The sequence below is a fragment of the Chenopodium album genome, chromosome 24 (assembly GCF_948465745.1).
Source record: "Chenopodium album chromosome 24, dcCheAlbu1.1, whole genome shotgun sequence".
In the NCBI taxonomy this organism is placed as follows: domain Eukaryota; kingdom Viridiplantae; phylum Streptophyta; class Magnoliopsida; order Caryophyllales; family Amaranthaceae; genus Chenopodium; species Chenopodium album.
The window spans coordinates 11519495-11537696 of NC_137857.1; the positions used below are offsets into that span (position 1 = coordinate 11519495).

Sequence of the window (18202 nt, forward strand, 5' to 3'; positions counted from 1 at the left end):
TTAATTATGAAGAGTCCAACGAAATTGTGTAAATATAAATAGAATTGGTGACATTACTGACATTTATATAATTTAGGTTACAATTTTGAGAGAATACTATTCATTTATCCTAGTGATACTTTTTATTTTATTTTTTTTATTTATCTGTTTATTTTTTTTTTTTTATAAAAATATTGTTTGTGTTGAAACTTTTGATTAGGTGATCTGAATCTGATTTGAAAAATCAAGCCAATACAATCTAGGTAAACAAATACGAAGTATTCAATATAGTTTTTCTACATTCAATATTTCGGATCAAATATTTGAGCTTTTTTGGATTCCAACTTGAATTGCTTTTTTAATTTCTTGTATATCCAACAATTTTTTTTTACTTATCTACATTTGAAAATTTCAGACCAAATTGTAAACAATTTGACATTTTTGAATACTTAATAGTTAACACTAATTCTGTTACATATTGATTGTAATTTTAGAATATTTTACATTTCACTAATAATACCCAAACGTTACAATTAATATGTGACGGAGGTAGCATTAAATGTATAATTTGCCGCAACACTATAAGGCTGTCACCTGTGTCAAAAAAAAAATATAAGGGCTGTCACCATTGCCGACAAGGGCGACAACCAAACAAGCCATTTGTTTTATGACCCCTTGTAGAACTAAAGTCAATCCAACGATAGATTATGATAGCAAATAACATCTATTCCAGTGACTTCTACGTAATGAAAATATGAGTTGGCCACTACTATACAAAAGTTACATTACAAATATGATAATCACAAAGATTTCTCGTGAAAAAGCACCTAAAATTAAAGGTGAATGAAATGAACACAGAAAACTCTTGAACATTCACGTAGAAGTTTCTGTATAGAAGATGTGGAAACTGATTTTGGCACACCCTAAATTGATTTTGACACACCCCTATGTGAGAGCACAGTTTTCTATACTCTTATCACATAGGGGTGTGCCAAAATCAATTTAGGGTGTGCCAAAATCATTTCCCAGAAGATGTCTTTTACAGGAGCTAACAGGAGCTACATCGAATTTGCATATGTTCTTTAAGGATTACAAGTGACTAACGAAAAGTCTCACATGTTGATATAACTGAAACTACAAAATGTTATGAGTTTATGTGAAACTTTGTAAAGAAAGACCAATGTCAACGGCTCTGATAATACACCAAGTTAAGCTCAGTCAAATGGTAAAAATCGCATTCTAAGACTTTTAACTTCAATTGAGGGTTCAATCCCCATTATAGACACTTTGAGGGTGAGGATTTCTTACCCATCACCCTCACTGGCTCACTCTCTACATGTCTAACCAACTAACCCAAACTGGATTAGCTAGCGAGGGCAATTCCCCTTATTGTATATTTGTATAATAATTGCTATGATAATATGTTTCGTACGGTATTATTGGCCCTTTTCTTAGTTGCTTTCATGGTGACTTAAAATTTTAATTAGGATCACTCAAATTTGGTGTTTAACATTTCTTTCATTTTTTTTTGGACAAATGCTTGTAAAAAACTAAACAACACAATATTTTAGAAGCTATAACTTTTGCTAGTGTGCATCCATCAGACCTTCTATTTGTTGTAGACATGCTATAACTACGATTTGGTAACCATTTTAGCAGCCTATATGCGTAACCACACAATATTAAAATGATTCAATCAGTAACCATTTTAACGGACGACAAATCTGGTACTTCTACTTAGCTACGTCATTCTATGGACATCACACAAATCTAGAGTCTACAACAAATCGAAGTTTGGTTTTGCTACAACAAATCGTAGTTTGGACATCACACAAATCTATAACTTTTGCTAGTGTGCATCCATTAAACCCGTAGGAACCAACACCACCTAATGCCAGCCCTTTTTGTAACTGTAATCCAAGAGCCGTTAACAAGGACAATCACTTGTGTACTTCCGTAAGCCCATTTTGTAGTATATCTCTAAGAAACCCCGGTGAATGATCCCGATAGGGTGTAAACACTGTAGATTATCCTGATTACTATTATCATGTTCTCCGGTGTATTATGTCAAAAGCAGTTTCACACAGTTAAAATATGACCTGAATTTCTGAAAGCAAATAGTATACAATTAAGGCAGGAGCTTAGATCACTTTCTGATGTACAGAGATATACCTGGTGATGATTTTTAATTATTTTAAAATCAGCTACTTAACGTTACAATTTATAAACAGAGATAACATTACAAGAAGTGCCAGTGGAGGAACATACATGATACATCAGCCTCCCATACCAAAGGATGGAAGATAAGTCTCATCATCCGAGGGGTCAGAGCTGCCGTCACTTGATGCCAGCAAGTTCACCTGAAAATCAAAACAGCGGCTCAGAAAATGTTGGTGGTATGTAAGACAATCAATATACGCAGAGAAGAGGCAGAAATTTACCTTGATGATTTCAGAATTCGAGCTTGGGCGCATATAGGCAGCTAAAATGCTCATATTAAAATCCTAACACAATAACGAATGCAATTAGAATTATAGTCAAACCAACATAGCTATGTTGAGTTGGTTTTGTACACCAATGAGCTGATACATAACAGAAGTACATCAATGCAACAAGATTTATGAGATGTTGATAATACAAGCCAAAAGCGGCTAAACTTCTAAACTCCTGAATTTTGACTCAACAAGTTCTTTTTATTTAGAATATGCTACAGCTCTATAGTATAAAACCAGTTTGTATGAAGCAGCTCTTAGAGTCACTAGTTCACCAAAGGTTAAAAAAAATCGGGTATAATAAGCAATTAACAAAAGATACTAGTATAATTTTTAATCACTATAATTTTATATCTAAAAATATAATCGCAGTTCATCAACTTCGTGAATGCTTGATTTCCATGGCAACATATTTTGGGCAATAAAAGGATCTTGAGAATAAAAACTAAAAGCTACCAGAGCTGTGATGAAAACCAAATCTTGCAAAATTCATGTTTGCTTGAACGCCTTAATCCCATAAGTGGGGTCGGTTACATGAACCAACAAGAGAACTTCCTAGGAGGTCACCCATCCTAGTATTACTCTCAAGAGTCTCAATCAATCTTGCATAATTCATGTATGCTTGAACGCCTTAATCCCATAAGTGGGGTTGGCTACATGAACCAACACGAGAACTTCCTAGGAGGTCACCCATCCTAGTACTATTCTCAAGAGTCTCAATCATTGTGGCTCATGTGATGTAATCTGACAAAGCTGTCACTGGCCTACCGTAACCCTCCTACTTTATCCAACAATAAATCAAAACAAGAATTTCAAGTTCAAACCATTAGTCTTCAATATGAGAATTAGAGAGTTATGCATCCTCCTAATCTTGAAACTGTCCAGCTAAATATCCTCTAGAGCATTTAGTAAACAGAATATAGAAAGAGATACATCGAGAAGAGGTAAGGTCGTAGAGTTTCAACCGAAATAGGGGAGAGCAAGACTGGGTGAGAGACAGACAGAAGCAATGAAAGAGAATGAAGATATTATGCATGTACACTATCACAGTAGCAGAGGACAGAGGAGCTAAGGGTATTCAAAGTTTAAAGGTTCATACACAAAATCTTCCACCCATTAGCCTTCTAAATAAGATTTTTAAGTAACAGAAAGTTTTTTTTTTTTTTTTTTTTTTTTTTTTTTTTTTTTTTTGGCGACATAAAGAATGACAAGTGAAAAAAAATGAGAATATCAACCAACCAAAAATTCTTGTCTTGGAAATAAGTAAATTCCCACAGGCTACACTTCCCTTCAAAAAGAATTTTTGTAATATCAAAATAACAAGAGTGAAAGTTTTAGGCTACAACTGTAAATGTGTGGCTTGCTGGACTTGATCCTCAAAAAGGTGTATGCCTAATGGGCCTGCATCATTCTGAGATATAGTTCAATTGCTTATGGAATATTTGCAAAAAGTAAAACACTAATATTCAATCAATCAATCAATCAATCAAAGCCTTAATCCCAAAAGTGGGGTCGGCTAACATGAACCAAATTTGATTATTCCGTGTAGTCATCAACATAAATCTTTCTCCTCCATCCCTTACGATCCAAAACTTCATCCTCACGTAAATCCATGCACTTCATATCCTTCCTCACTCCTTCCAACCAAGTCATCTTTGGTCTCCCTCTTCCTCGTTTAATCCCTCCATGGTCCCACTCTTCCACTCTTCGCACCGGTGCACCCTCGGGTCTCCGTCTTACATGTCCAAACCAACGCAGACGATTTTCCCTTAGTTTATCTACAATGCCCGCCACACCTACTTTCTTGCGAATAACCTCATTTCTGATTCTATCTCTTAAAGTGTTTCCACACATCCACCTTAACATGCGCATTTCCGTAACCTCCATCTTATTAATATGCTCTTTCTTAGAAGCCCAACATTCTGTACCATAGAGCAACACTGGTCGTATGGCAGTCCTGTAGAATTTTCCCTTCAACTTTAAGGGAATGCTGCGGTCGCATAACACTCCCGTGGCCGCTCTCCATTTAAGCCACCCTGACTTAATCCTGTGAGTCACGTCTTGATCAATGTCACCATTCTTCTGGATGATCGACCCTAGGTACTTAAAACATTCACTCATGGTCAAATCCTTTCCATCCAAACTCACCACTTCATTGCGTGTCCCCCTCTGAGTGCCAAAACGACATACCAAATATTCAGTCTTACTCCGACTTAGCTTAAACCCTCTAGATTCCAACCTTTGCCTCCATTGCTCCAACTTGACATTAACCCCATCCTTAGTCTCATCCACCAAAACGATATCATCTGCGAACAGCATACACCATGGAACCTCATCTTGAATTGGTCTAGTTAATTCATCTAGAACCGTTGCAAAAAGAAAAGGGCTTAATGCAGACCCTTGATGCAATCCGATTGTAATAGGGAAATCTTTTGTCAACCCTCCGCATGTCCTCACATTTGTTGACACATCCCGATACATATCCTTAACTAGGTCTACATACCTTCGTGGGATACCTTTCTTCAACATTGCCCACCAAAGTATCTCTCTTGGCACCTTGTCATATGCCTTCTCTAAATCAATAAAGACCATATGAAGATCTTTCTTCTTTACCCTATAAAACTCCATCATTTGTCTTATCAAATGGATTGCCTCCATAGTAGATCTCCCAGGCATAAAACCAAATTGGTTATCTGAAATGCTTGTGCATGCCCTCAACCTTTGGAAAGGCTTCATTTATAATATTACTAAAAAAAAATGTTGCTCCATAAAGCCATCGGGGCCTGCTTCCTGCCCATCTCCATCACATCAGTAATACATGTGCTAATTGAAAAGGCTTAATCTTCCTTCCCAATCTTCTCAAATTTTGAAAGACTTCATTTATAAAGGATGAAAGACATATCCTTATAATTCTTCCCCCTCCCCCTTCTACAGCTCAATCAAATTGTTATCCAAACAGGATTTTGGTGTCAACTCAAGAACCTCACATCAGATTCATAAAATAAAAATAATACTCTTCAATCTAAAAACTAAACGTTATTCTACTAAGCAGTGGTAACATGCCTTTTCATTGAGATGGTGAATAGACACATTTTGCAGATAAATATACTAGTCATGGTCATGTGATAATTTTACTATACCAATCTTCAAAGCAATAAAATATTTTTATTCAGCATAAAAGACACTGAAAAGAATAATTGTTTACTTTTTTGTAGAAAAGTTAGCAAAATTTCTGCCCATTCCATTTAGAAGACTTACTCTAAAAGGATCGCCTCTCAAGGACTGCACAAACATTGAAGCACCAGATCCCTTACCCTGTAAGAACGTAAAAAAATATTAAGAATATTAAACCTTTTTATTAACATAAAAAATAAATAAAGAAGCCACTCACTGTTTCTGCAAGATTAGAATGCTTCCTATGAGCTTTATAAAGGTGTTCAGTAAACACCAAACAAACCTTCTTTAACTACTAAATTAAGATCACTCAACAGATAATTTCACTTTCAAGTTTTCAACACATAAAAATAAAGTGCAAAAGTATCAGGATCAAACTACAACTAAAGTCAATTTAACTGCCAATTGAAATAAAAAACTAAACATTCTTTAACTACTAAAATTAGACATAGCCTTTACACTTGGACAATATTAATGCCATGCATTTATAACTATTTAGCATATTTTAATATTAAAGCTTCAATCTGTCCACCTTAACTTCCCTTATCTGAACTTGCTAGAGGAGTGGAACTTAAATGAACATATATTGAAAATGTAACACAACAAAGTGACAAGTGATTGTCCTAATCTAAATTTCAAAGTAGTTTCCAATATCACATGTATTACTTTCTAGTTTAGAAACAGCATGAGAGAGAGAGAGAGAGATGACTCAAGAACTCTTACCTCCAAAGATATGTCACGAAGCCTTCGTCCTGTTTGAGCGCAGCAAATACGAACAACGTTCTCATCACAGCTCCCACTTATAATATAGTCCCTTCCATTCAAGTAATATGAACGAGTATAATTTTGAGAGCTTCCTGTTGAAGCTATATCAAAATCCAACAGGAGCCTTCCATCTATTGCTGAAAGCTGCTTAACCTGGAAATACAAATTATCATTATGAAATCATAACTATACAAGGATACAATCTGAAGCTTATCAATTTTCACTTTATAAGATGTAACATAGACACATGTCATCAACTCATGAACTCATCAAAGCAAATGTTTAGAGCATTTTCGTAGAGATATTCAAGTATTGTACAGACTACAGAGTATAAATTGGGACAGGGGGCATCGGTTTCTTAGTATTTTATTATTCTATCCATAACACGATTAGCAAAGGGAGCCTAAGTAACAAGAATAAGTGGAAGCAAAATGACAATAATCATTTCTAGTAATCTTAGTGATTTAAGTTGGCAATAATGCAAAGGCAACAAGATGCCCAAAAGTAATCTCCCCCCACCACCACCCCTACCAATAAAAGCCAACAAAGATGGTGCAGCATCACATAAGAATTGTAAACTTGGCTGTAGCGTGTAAAATAACAGGACGTTGTGGATCCTTTGAATTACCTCATTGTCGACAGCTGATACAAGAAGATAAAGGTCGTCTGGCGAAAAACAGACCATCACATTTCCGTGGCCGCTTGTTGCTTTAAAACAAGGCTGAGATGGCCCTTGCCTTAGATCCCACATTTTGACATCTCGATCAAAGGATGAAGTAGCAAACACAGATGGAGAATGATTAGAGAACTTTACAACATTAATATGTTGTTGATGCATATCACTAAACATATTCAAGCATTTTCCAGTGTTGATGTCGTACAAGGCAACATTTTTTGAATATCCACTGGCAATAAATAAATCATCAGTTGCGTTGACATGAACAGAAGTAAGTTGATCAAAGTCATCGAAGGCAAAGCCACTAGCATTGAAATTTCTTCCTGTAACTGCTGCTTGCCAATGTTGCACATCATACAATCTCAATAAACCATTATCAGACCCCGCAATGAGCTGATCAAGAAACAGAACATAGACCAACTAAGGTTACAAAATTTCATTTAATTAAGAGCACAGCAGAAGATAGTGCACTAATATGAAAGTAACATGATAATTTAAAGTTAATGCATAATTGATGGGAAATTCGGAAAATAGAAATGAAGTAACAGAGCATTTTGAGGAAATTGATAGTTGATTGTAATTTGATGTAATTAAATCAACAGACCTTGGCTACAATCCCAGACCTTGGGTAGCTGATCACTCCCACTAAAAATTAGAGCAATGTAAAATAAGCACCAAGCAATTTTCTGCACAATTTCCCTCCTACTGAAATCCTCTATACATAGACACCTTCTGGCTCCCTTACCTCTCTCAACCTCTAACAAACTCTCTGACTTCCTTCCAGCTAATCTTAACCAACTAAAACTCTCATACTTATAGTACCCGTCACCCTAGGCTAGTCTATCACAAGTTTGCAGCATCAACATTTTTTAACATAGAAACACAACCAAAGAATAGGACAGAGGAGTTTATTATATTACAAGGGACATGTATTATCTTACAGGAGCACATAAAAGATTTCTTCTAATAAGTAAAATATGTGTATAATATATTATCTGCAGAATATTTTCTTTTTACGTATAAAAAAAAATGGGAGTATGTTCTTGGAAGCTAGGATGATTTCTGAGAGAGAGAGAGCAGACTTTCATCAGCATTTTCCCTACAATAATGATCATAGCATGAGGCATAAGCAAAGATTAGATAAAGCAACATCATAGGCATGGACATACATACTTCACTATAAAGAGAGTTATCCAGATAATAAAATACCAGGGTGTATATCCATCATTGACTTGAAGAAAAGAAGGGAAAATACTAAAATACCATGAGGTAAGATCTAGTATTCCATGAAAAATTTACTGTGAAACAGAGTGTTTACTTTGCAGAAAAAGGTTGAAGAGAGTGGAAAATGAACACCAACAGATGAATAAGTGAAGTGAACCAAGCAAATGCAAGTCATGAATATAATATAAAAAGAACACAGAGAAAAAAAATTAATACATCTATAAAAAAAATTAAGATAGTGCACATTTTGTACCAAAAGTATATACCTTTGAGGGGTACTTCTTGAGCCAACAAAGGCCTAAAACGCTATTCATTGCTCCCAAAGAAGGTATGTAACTAAAGATCTTAGCATTCTCATGGTTCACAACAACAACTTCACCGTCAAGAGTTCCAAAGGCCATTAAGCCAGCATCAGATGGATGGTACTCGAATTGCCTGGGCCGGAAACTTTTATTTTCATCCCCAAAAACACAACCAGAAGTTGAAAGAGGATGCAACGAAGGCCATGCAGAAGCACCCACTCTAGCAGCACCAAGAGATCTACAATGATATTGAGGAGACCTCACATGCAAACAGGATGTCTTTTGTTTACGCGAAGAAGTCTGGCTACCATTGGTTTCACGATTTTTTAAGATGCTAACAACACTTTCTTTTTCCTTTCTTCTGTAAGGCAAGTGCTCAAAACATTTCAAAATTCTGAACTTTGCACTTTCTTTGTCAGTATCATTTACAGGCAAATTATCTAGAACCTGCAGCTGAGGAAGTGAAGCTATAATGTAATCCCTGTAATGTTTCTCAAAGCAGATTGGTGAAGGATGATGAGTCAAGTACTTTCTTTTCTCTGAGACATCTAATGATTGAGCTTGACTACTGTAAATACTACTTGCTGACAAATCTCCATCATCAGTTGAAAGCATCCCTAAAGGAAACTGTTGTAATGAACATATTAGTCTCAAGTCAAATCATTCCCTATTGCAAATACAACTTGAATCAAGGGAATTTTTTGAGAAAGCATGTCTACCTTCTTGCAGCACTCAAACAGGATAAGGAGGAAACATACCAATAGCATTTTTTCTAAAATAAATTTTAAATTGCATTTCTAAAGTATGAATTACATATTTTGGTTGACAAAACTTCAGATCATATGGAGAAGAAGATTTAACAAGATCCTAGCAATTTCGATAGTAACAGAAAACAAGACTGCCAATGCCAATGCAGTCATTGCATAATCTAGGCTGCATTGCAAGTTGTAGATAACAGATCCTCCAACACGACAACTATTAATCCAAGAGATTTTAATTGGCCTGTTATTAATTGAATCACACAAGGACAAGCCCCTGACCCCTGTTCCATAAACGTACTTCACTACTCTGTATAGGACTATAGGGTAAGGAGTCAAAATGAGTGTTCCTACGGAAAACCTTCAACGACGAGACATTAACCAAACCAGATTGCTGGTGGTATACTATGTTTCGCGTTGTCAAGGTATAAAACAAGACAGCAACAGAGATGATCCAAAAGGGAGAAAAGCAAGATTAGTAAGAGAGGATAAAAAAATTAAAAATAAAAAAATAAAAAAAGCACATAATATCCCAGCTCCAACTCCTTATTATCCATAACTTCAACTTCTTTATAGATTTCCGGAATGAAGCCTTTTAATTTCTTACTGCTAATGTACTTAATCAGCCACATTAATAAGCAAGGATCATCCAACAAGAATATCCCAGTCCAGCCCAAAATTTAGTCAGATTCAGACAATTCAAAATATAATAAATAGAAAGGATAATGGGTCAGGTGGATATGCTAAGAGCATGTACAATGGGTATTTCATAGGAGCTCTCCAATTGTCTCTCCAAGAATAGAGAACATTAAGAGCTAGCTCTACCTGAATGATGTGCTCTTGGGTGTATCATAGGTGGCTCTCCATGGAGACTCTTTCTGGACAGCTAGCTCTACCTCTACAACTTTTTGTTAACTTGGGTGGATCTCCATGGAGAGACATTTTCCATTATTGGGTCATGAGAGTATCCTGAAGAGAGAGAATGGTAGAGATAGAAAGAGACCCTTCGGAGAGTTATGTACCATTGTTCATCCTCTTAATGGATGAGCAGATGTTCCAGATCCCACAACAGCCTTGTACAGTTTGCAAAATTAAACAGTACAGAAAGCTTCATATGCCAGTTTGTAATCTTTGTTAGACAGTGACGCTGCAAGAGATAATCCTAGGCCTGAGGTCCGTTTTACTTATTCTAGGAGAAGGCCCAAGAATAATGGTGCTGCTGATGTGTGAAGCTGAGCTGGACAGAGTTAGTTATGCTTGAGGGCAGAAGAGTAATTCAGAATATAGTTTGTTATTTTGTTTCCCTGTGTTAGCTGAAATAATTGAGTTTGTTAGGCTAAATTCTGATTATAAATATGGTTAAGGGATTGGGGGAAAGTATCTAGAAAATACTGTTGAGTTGTTTGGGAGAGAGCCTTCCTCTCGAAAGAGGGCATTTGTGTTGTAATTTTTCTGGAATTGCAATACAAAATATCTGGGTAGCTAATTACTTCTTTTGATTGCTTGAATCATTCTCTGTTTTCATACTTAATTCTAGAAGACGCTTAAGAGATTTTGGGCGGATACTTGTGGCTTGCTGATTTGATTGTGTGCTAAAATATAATTATAAACTAAGTTACAATAATATTTATATCTCATAGAATGGATGCTTTTAACAAAGTACCTAAGGCTCCTACGCATCATATTGTGCTAGGAACTGACATCATTTTCAGCACTAACAATGGCAGCAAATAGGAAGAAAATCAATGATTATAGTATTAAGATGAAGATTACAGCAGATTGAATGATAATTCCACTTTTGAGAGGTGGATGCTCTCCTAATATGAGCTTTCGAGAGGCTCATTCTCTTCCGATAACAAACCTCACAATTTTCAACATGTCCTTATTCCTCCTAATGAAGTAATGAGGCCTATTTATAGAAAATCTCTCCTAACAAACCTCTAACTTATTCCCCAAGTCACTACTAATAGACTATGACTAAAATGCCCATCCCTTAATATCGATTCCTTGCAAATTGTTCAAAGATATGTCACCATCATAAAAGATAGAGCATCTAGAAGCAACCAAATTTGATATTTGCAAAAGCACAAGATAGATATGCTAGGATCAATCCTCAACAATCGATTATCATTGTCAGAAACAAATTAAATCTCTCTTATTACCCAAATTGAACTTCGGAAGAGAAGCTTAGCTCACATGTACTACATTATCAAGACATCCAATATAGGTCAACAAGATAGATATCATCCTCACTGTAAGAAAATAATCCGCTATGCATTACTTAAACAGGCCAAAAACTTTAGGTTTTAAGGGTTGAAATCATAGAACCTCTGCCAACAATATTTAATGATTAATCCATGCTTATGTGTGACGAATCCTAATAAACCATCTGCACCCTTTACCTACAACACACGCAGCAGCCAAAGAAGACTACAGAGGCCAAGCACACACCTGATAATGGGTTGGTTGACAGCCGTTTTTTAGCAGCTTTAGGTGAAGAAGACAAATCGTAGTAATTAAGTCATCATATATCATACTAGGTAGCATTTTAGGGATTGGTGAATATGTTAAAAAGGACAGAAGAGAGTAGAGAAAGGCAAGCAGAAAATTATAAACTGAGCCCTAAAGAGTAATAGCCTAAAGTCACTTGCATTGGAGAGTAGTAGCCTGAAGTCACCTTTTTTGTAACCCTTTTGACTCAATTACATTAATCAAACTTCCAATTTCTCTTTAATTTCTTGCCATCAACTGCTGTTGTACTTCAGATTGGCAAGCTCTTTAACATTAGGTAAATTTTGCATCAACCCAATATAAGCAAACAACATACTGGCACATATATAGTGTAAGTTAACACTTACCGCATTGTTGATCAAAAGATCAAAGCTGTGGAGCGCATTGGACAAAGAGGGAAAACTAAGCTCTTCATAGTAATTTGGTGCATCAACTTCATAATCATCTGAGAAATGTTCTTGTGGCCAGTGAGAATTTTCACTAAAACTTGGATCTTCAATTACAGATGTACCCTGAAGCATCTCTTCTGAGTATGAATGAGGTTGATTAAGAAGAAGACTGTGCCTTGATGATGCTCTTACATATAAATCATCATAATATCCATTCCAATTATTATCTTGCGTTCTTTGAGCGGATGATTTAGGACAAGGACCCGTATTATTACAGCATAAGCAATTCTGAAAACGAAGTTCAGTTAGAGAAGGAAGCTTTGACAAAGCAGCCCCAGTTGTCCAAAGATTAGAAACTCTTGTTGCACACACTGAGAGGTGTTTCAAAATTGGCATACAAGTAAAACAACTTTCTTGGAAGCTAGTTAAGGAAGTATTAAAGTCAAGGTTAAGAGTTTGAAGTTGCAAAAAACTTCCTGTGACATTAAGTTGCCTAAGGTATGAAGATCTCAGGTTTAACTCCTTGCATGTCAAACCCCTTTTCAATAAATCCCTGCATGTGAAAGCCAGCAGTATCAGAATAGATGAAGAACATCAGATAATCTGAATATTAAAACACTGCAGACCATCTAGATGCTCACATATATACCTCTTGATACAGATTGATTCAACGGGTAAAGGTCCCTAGTCATTTTCTCAAACCAAATACAACAGAGAGAATATAAATACTTATCAATTTCTCCTTAAATTGTCAGTGTCCACTCTTAGATATTCTACCAAACAAACCTATCAGCTCCAATCATATCCAAACAGCTTTTTTTTTTTTTTTTTGGTTATTATTATTGATAACGAAACCTAACCTTAATAAGGATTGACAAACGAATACGCAATACTAATATACTATCATCTCACATCTAATACAAACGTATCTGCAAGATTTAAGAATCTTATTTAAACATTACAACAATGGCTCAAACAATCGGACAAAAAACATAAGCAATCGTAAGAAATGTATAATCAAGGTGCACTAAAGCGATAAATGCCATAAAAGTCCTGCTGCGCCTTTGAAAGAGGCAACAACTAAAAAAATTTACTAAATACACCTCAGGTACACCTCTTTGAATGCACCTCTCCAAAAGAGAAATAAAAGAAAGAAAAAAAGCGACGTACCCTAAATGACTAGTGCCTAGGCACACCAAAGGTGAGCTTTTCTATACAATTATCTTAAGGAAGTAGTGTACAGCTCAATATCTATGTCAAAGATAGCCTCAACAAGCTTTGGCAATTAAGAGTTTTTCAAGCCCTCTACTGCAGCCTAATGACCAAAATGACGGTTTAGGAAAACAAAAACTGGCACAACTTTATGGGCCAAGATGGCTGGGGCACATAAGATCTATATGATTAGGAAGGTTTATAGTGACTGGTGTAATCTATAATTAAGATTCCTTATTGAAAAACAGCATGTCCTTTTTTGCTGAACTTTTCAGCTGTTAAAAAACTACATTATCTAATTAAATATACTTAAGAAAATTCAATCAACCTGAACATTGCTGCATAGCAGAACATATAGTCGAATGCAAAGCAACCTGAAGGTCTCTTTATTTACAACTTGTAATTAAGTTGCAAAATAAGGTGTCATTGGTGTTGTTAAGGACACTAACTTTGCACATGAAGAAAATCAATCTGTAAGCCCTGACAATTTTCCTCAAAAATGTCTTCCTGAACTCCACAATCAAATAACCTCAGAGATTAGAACAATTAGTACTATTTAACACATCCTTGAAATAAGGTTAGTTCCTTTCAGTCTAGAAGGTAAGTACACATAAAAAACCACTTAGCTTTGCGATAGGATTTTTTGAAATAATGCAACACAGGTGGTACAATCAGAGTAAAGAAAGGGGCAAGGTGTACTTACTAGGTGTAAAAGCTTTTGGTAGAGTCAAATATATCCATCTTTGAATCCTTAAACAACTCAACTTCATGTAATTTAAGTTATTGATGCAATCCTGCTAATGTTCCAAATATTACTCAGTTATCGACTTTTAATATCCTTAAGTAACTGACTAGGTTTTCTATGGGGCATTGGAGCTTATAATAAGTAATCATTGAATAAAAAAAAAATCCGAAAAACAATGTCAAACTAAAGATAAACTCATTGCAGATACAAACAGAACCAGTGTCACATGACTTGCAAGCTACCACATACCTTAAGAAACCCCTTTCAAGAGACAAATCATTCAAGCGAACAGCACGAAGCTTCTTGTTCAATGCACGCAATAGAGACAATAGGTAACCTCCATTCATGCTACATAGGGTTGTGTTATAGATATCAACCTCATAAATGAGAGAGTCATCAATGTCCATGAACAGCTCATATCAATCAATCAATCAAAGCCTTAATCCCAAAAGTGGGGTCGGCTAACATGAACCAAATTTGATTATTCCGTGTAGTCATCAACATAAATCTTTCTCCTCCATCCCTTACGATCCAAAACTTCATCCTCACGTAAATCCATGCACTTCATATCCTTCCTCACTCCTTCCAACCAAGTCATCTTTGGTCTCCCTCTTCCTCGTTTAATCCCTCCATGGTCCCACTCTTCCACTCTTCGCACCGGTGCACCCTCGGGTCTCCGTCTTACATGTCCAAACCAACGCAGACGATTTTCCCTTAATTTATCTACAATGCCCGCCACACCTACTTTCTTGCGAATAACCTCATTTCTGATTCTATCTCTTAAAGTGTTTCCACACATCCACCTTAACATGCGCATTTCCGTAACCTCCATCTTTTTAATATGCTCTTTCTTAGAAGCCCAACATTCTGTACCATAGAGCAACACTGGTCTTATGGCAGTCCTGTAGAATTTTCCCTTCAACTTTAAGGGAATGCTGCGGTCGCATAGCACTCCCGTGGCCGCTCTCCATTTAAGCCACCCTGACTTAATCCTGTGGGTCACGTCTTGATCAATGTCACCATTCTTCTGGATGATCGACCCTAGGTACTTAAAACATTCACTCATGGTCAAATCCTTTCCATCCAAACTCACCACTTCATTGCTTGTCCCCCTCTGAGTGCCAAAACGACATACCAAATATTCAGTCTTACTCCGACTTAGCTTAAACCCTCTAGATTCCAACCTTTGCCTCCATTGCTCCAACTTGACATTAACCCCATCCTTAGTCTCATCCACCAAAACGATATCATCTGCGAACAGCATACACCATGGAACCTCATCTTGAATTGGTCTAGTTAATTCGTCTAGAACCGTTGCAAAAAGAAAAGGGCTTAATGCAGACCCTTGATGCAATCCGATTGTAATAGGGAAATCTTTTGTCAACCCTCCGCATGTCCTCACATTTGTTGACACATCCCGATACATATCCTTAACTAGGTCTACATACCTTCGTGGGATACCTTTCTTCAACATTGCCCACCAAAGTATCTCTCTTGGCACCTTGTCATATGCCTTCTCTAAATCAATAAAGACCATATGAAGATCTTTCTTCTTTACCCTATAAAACTCCATCATTTGTCTTATCAAATGGATTGCCTCCATAGTAGATCTCCCAGGCATAAAACCAAATTGGTTATCTGAAATGCTTGTGCATGCCCTCAACCTTTGTTCAATCACCCTTTCCCACAACTTCATAGTATGGCTCATAAGCTTAATTCCTCGATAGTTAGAACAATCTTGAGCGTCTCCTTTGTTTTTATAAACCGGGACCAAGGTGCTCTTCCTCCAATCTTGTGGGATCCTTGTAGCCGTCCATATCTTGTTGAAAAGGTTTGTTAACTGAAAAGGTTTGTTAAAGAGGAAGAAAATCACAATCCTTCAGATGGTCCAAGGAAAACTCGAGAATACATGTCTCATTTCGGGAACTCTTCATACTACCCTGCAAGAAAGTAGGTAACGGATTAGAAATAAGTCAATGGGGAAAATGCAGTAACATGGAAAGCACTGTAGAGTAAGAAAAACCAAGAAAGGACTCCATCTTCAAGCAACAAGAGGCAAGTCACAAAATTACGAGTGCCTATTGACCGGGCACTAAAGCTTATATCAAAGACCAGGGCACTCAACTTACTTTTGAGAGGACACACAAACCTAGGTAACCATACATTTATGTCAAATATTATCTTATTTATTGTTCTTAGCTTAGCACTAGTTAGTGTAGTACTGTAGTGTGTGTAGGTTTTTGTTGATTTGAGGTATCCATTGATGACTAAATTAGCCTCTTGTCATACTCTTTATGTTATATTACAAAGGAATCTTCTTATGTCCATTTTCTAAAAGGGGGGGCCTGTCTTTTTTAAGTTGAACTCTTTATATTCCTCTAAGTGAGCCAAAAAGTTATAACAAAGATATAAATAATAGTTGTTCTATAGGATTTTTTTCTATGTTAATTTAGTACCATATTCTTTTGATTATAATATACTTTTATTCCATACCCTCAATGGAAAAGAAGTGTAGCATGTTTGCAATGAGTATCATAATGCGTAATCTTAGCATTAAATGCAATCTTACAAAGTGACAACCACACAAATACACACATACACTCCCTCAGTCTCATCTAAAGTAACACCATTTCGTTTATGAGATGTTCCAAGCAACTCTAATCCCTTCCATAGAAAGAAATCAAAATTGAATTTAAAAAATTAAAATGTACATACCACGATCAAGATATGTATGAAAGGTGAACAAACAGACACATAATATCTCCACATATTTATTCAACTCCGAAAACAAAAACAAAAACAAATAAAAACATTAAGGGATTAAGTACTGTATATGGGAAAAAGCAAAATAAAGAGCTAAATCTCCAATTACCACATTGTGGCTCAAGCAATATGATACTCATACTATATATATAGACAACAAAGTAGATAGTTTTTGTATAAGATACCGAGATTAACAGTAATTTTGTGGAATTAAAAAGTCAATAGCCGAATACGAGCTGATGAGAGCTCCTTAATGTTTGTGCAAACGCGAAAATTGCCATACTAAGTAAGATTATTTCATAATAAGCAGTAGAGCAAAAGAGCTATACCATAAAGAGTGATGAGATTATGCTATTGTATGGTAAAATTCCATGCCTCTTACAAGCATCAATATACCTGCAATCAAAATAACAACATATTTAAGAAACTAACAAATTAGGGTTTCACACATTAACAACAACAAATAAATCAACCATTTTTTAAAGATGCAAAGATTGAACATAATTTATAAGCTGGAAATCAATTTTTTGGGAATTGTACTTTAGTTTGATGTGGAAAATAATGCATTAATCCGGAAAAAATAAAATTCATGCAGCAGGTAATGAAATTGAAATTAGAAGAAAATGAAAATTAACAAAATCAATTTTGCTGGCCCAAAAAAAAATGCAAATTCGAGTGAATTATAACAAAAATCAATTGAAAATTCAAAATTCAGAAGATGAATATAGATAAGAAAAACAAACCTTTGTTGTAAGGTTTTGCAATCCATTTGATTATCAGCAATTCAGCAGCGTAAATTGTTGCGACTTAGTGGAAGAGAAATTCGCAAAAGGTTGAGAAATTAGGAAATTTGGAGATTGCAATTGAAGATTGCAACACTTTTGAATGAATTATTGCAACGGAATTTCGAATTTTAATAAGGTAATTTAGTGTTTTCTGCTGGCACTTGGCAGTTGACGCTCTTTTGTATAGTGTTTGATTGTTTTAGCCTTTTTGGTTTACAGACGCTTTAGAGCAGAAGACGAATCATCAGATTCATCACTATTTACTAATGTAAAGTTGTAAACAGCACCAACGGGCCAAAGGGGTGAAAAATTGACAATTGAGCGAGCTGAGTTTGAGCTTTGCTCAACGCAGCTTTGCTCAAGGCAGCTCATTAGACTTTCATTCAAACTTAAGCCGACTCACGAGTTTTGTCGAGTGTGTTTTATT

The 18202-nt window shown here is 35.9% G+C and overlaps 1 protein-coding gene across 2 annotated transcripts; it reads right to left on the minus strand.

Moving 5' to 3' along the window:
* Positions 1 to 1748: 1748 nt before the first annotated feature.
* LOC145611670 (protein DWD HYPERSENSITIVE TO UV-B 1-like) lies at positions 1749 to 15526 on the minus strand. 2 transcript variants are annotated; one of them, XM_081667022.1, is made up of 8 exons: positions 14477 to 15526; positions 12229 to 12823; positions 8577 to 9065; positions 7039 to 7479; positions 6369 to 6563; positions 5730 to 5786; positions 2421 to 2483; positions 1749 to 2339 (listed from the first exon to the last, which is right to left on the minus strand). In XM_081667022.1, the coding sequence occupies exons 1-8, from the start codon at positions 14632 to 14634 to the stop codon at positions 2256 to 2258; spliced, it is 2082 nt and encodes a 693-aa protein (XP_081523148.1). In that variant the 5' UTR covers positions 14635 to 15526; the 3' UTR covers positions 1749 to 2255. The 2 variants fall into 2 exon arrangements, with proteins under 2 accessions (XP_081523148.1, XP_081523147.1); XM_081667021.1 differs by having other exon boundaries at positions 1751 to 2339; positions 8577 to 9239; positions 14477 to 15525.
* Positions 15527 to 18202: the final 2676 nt, after the last annotated feature.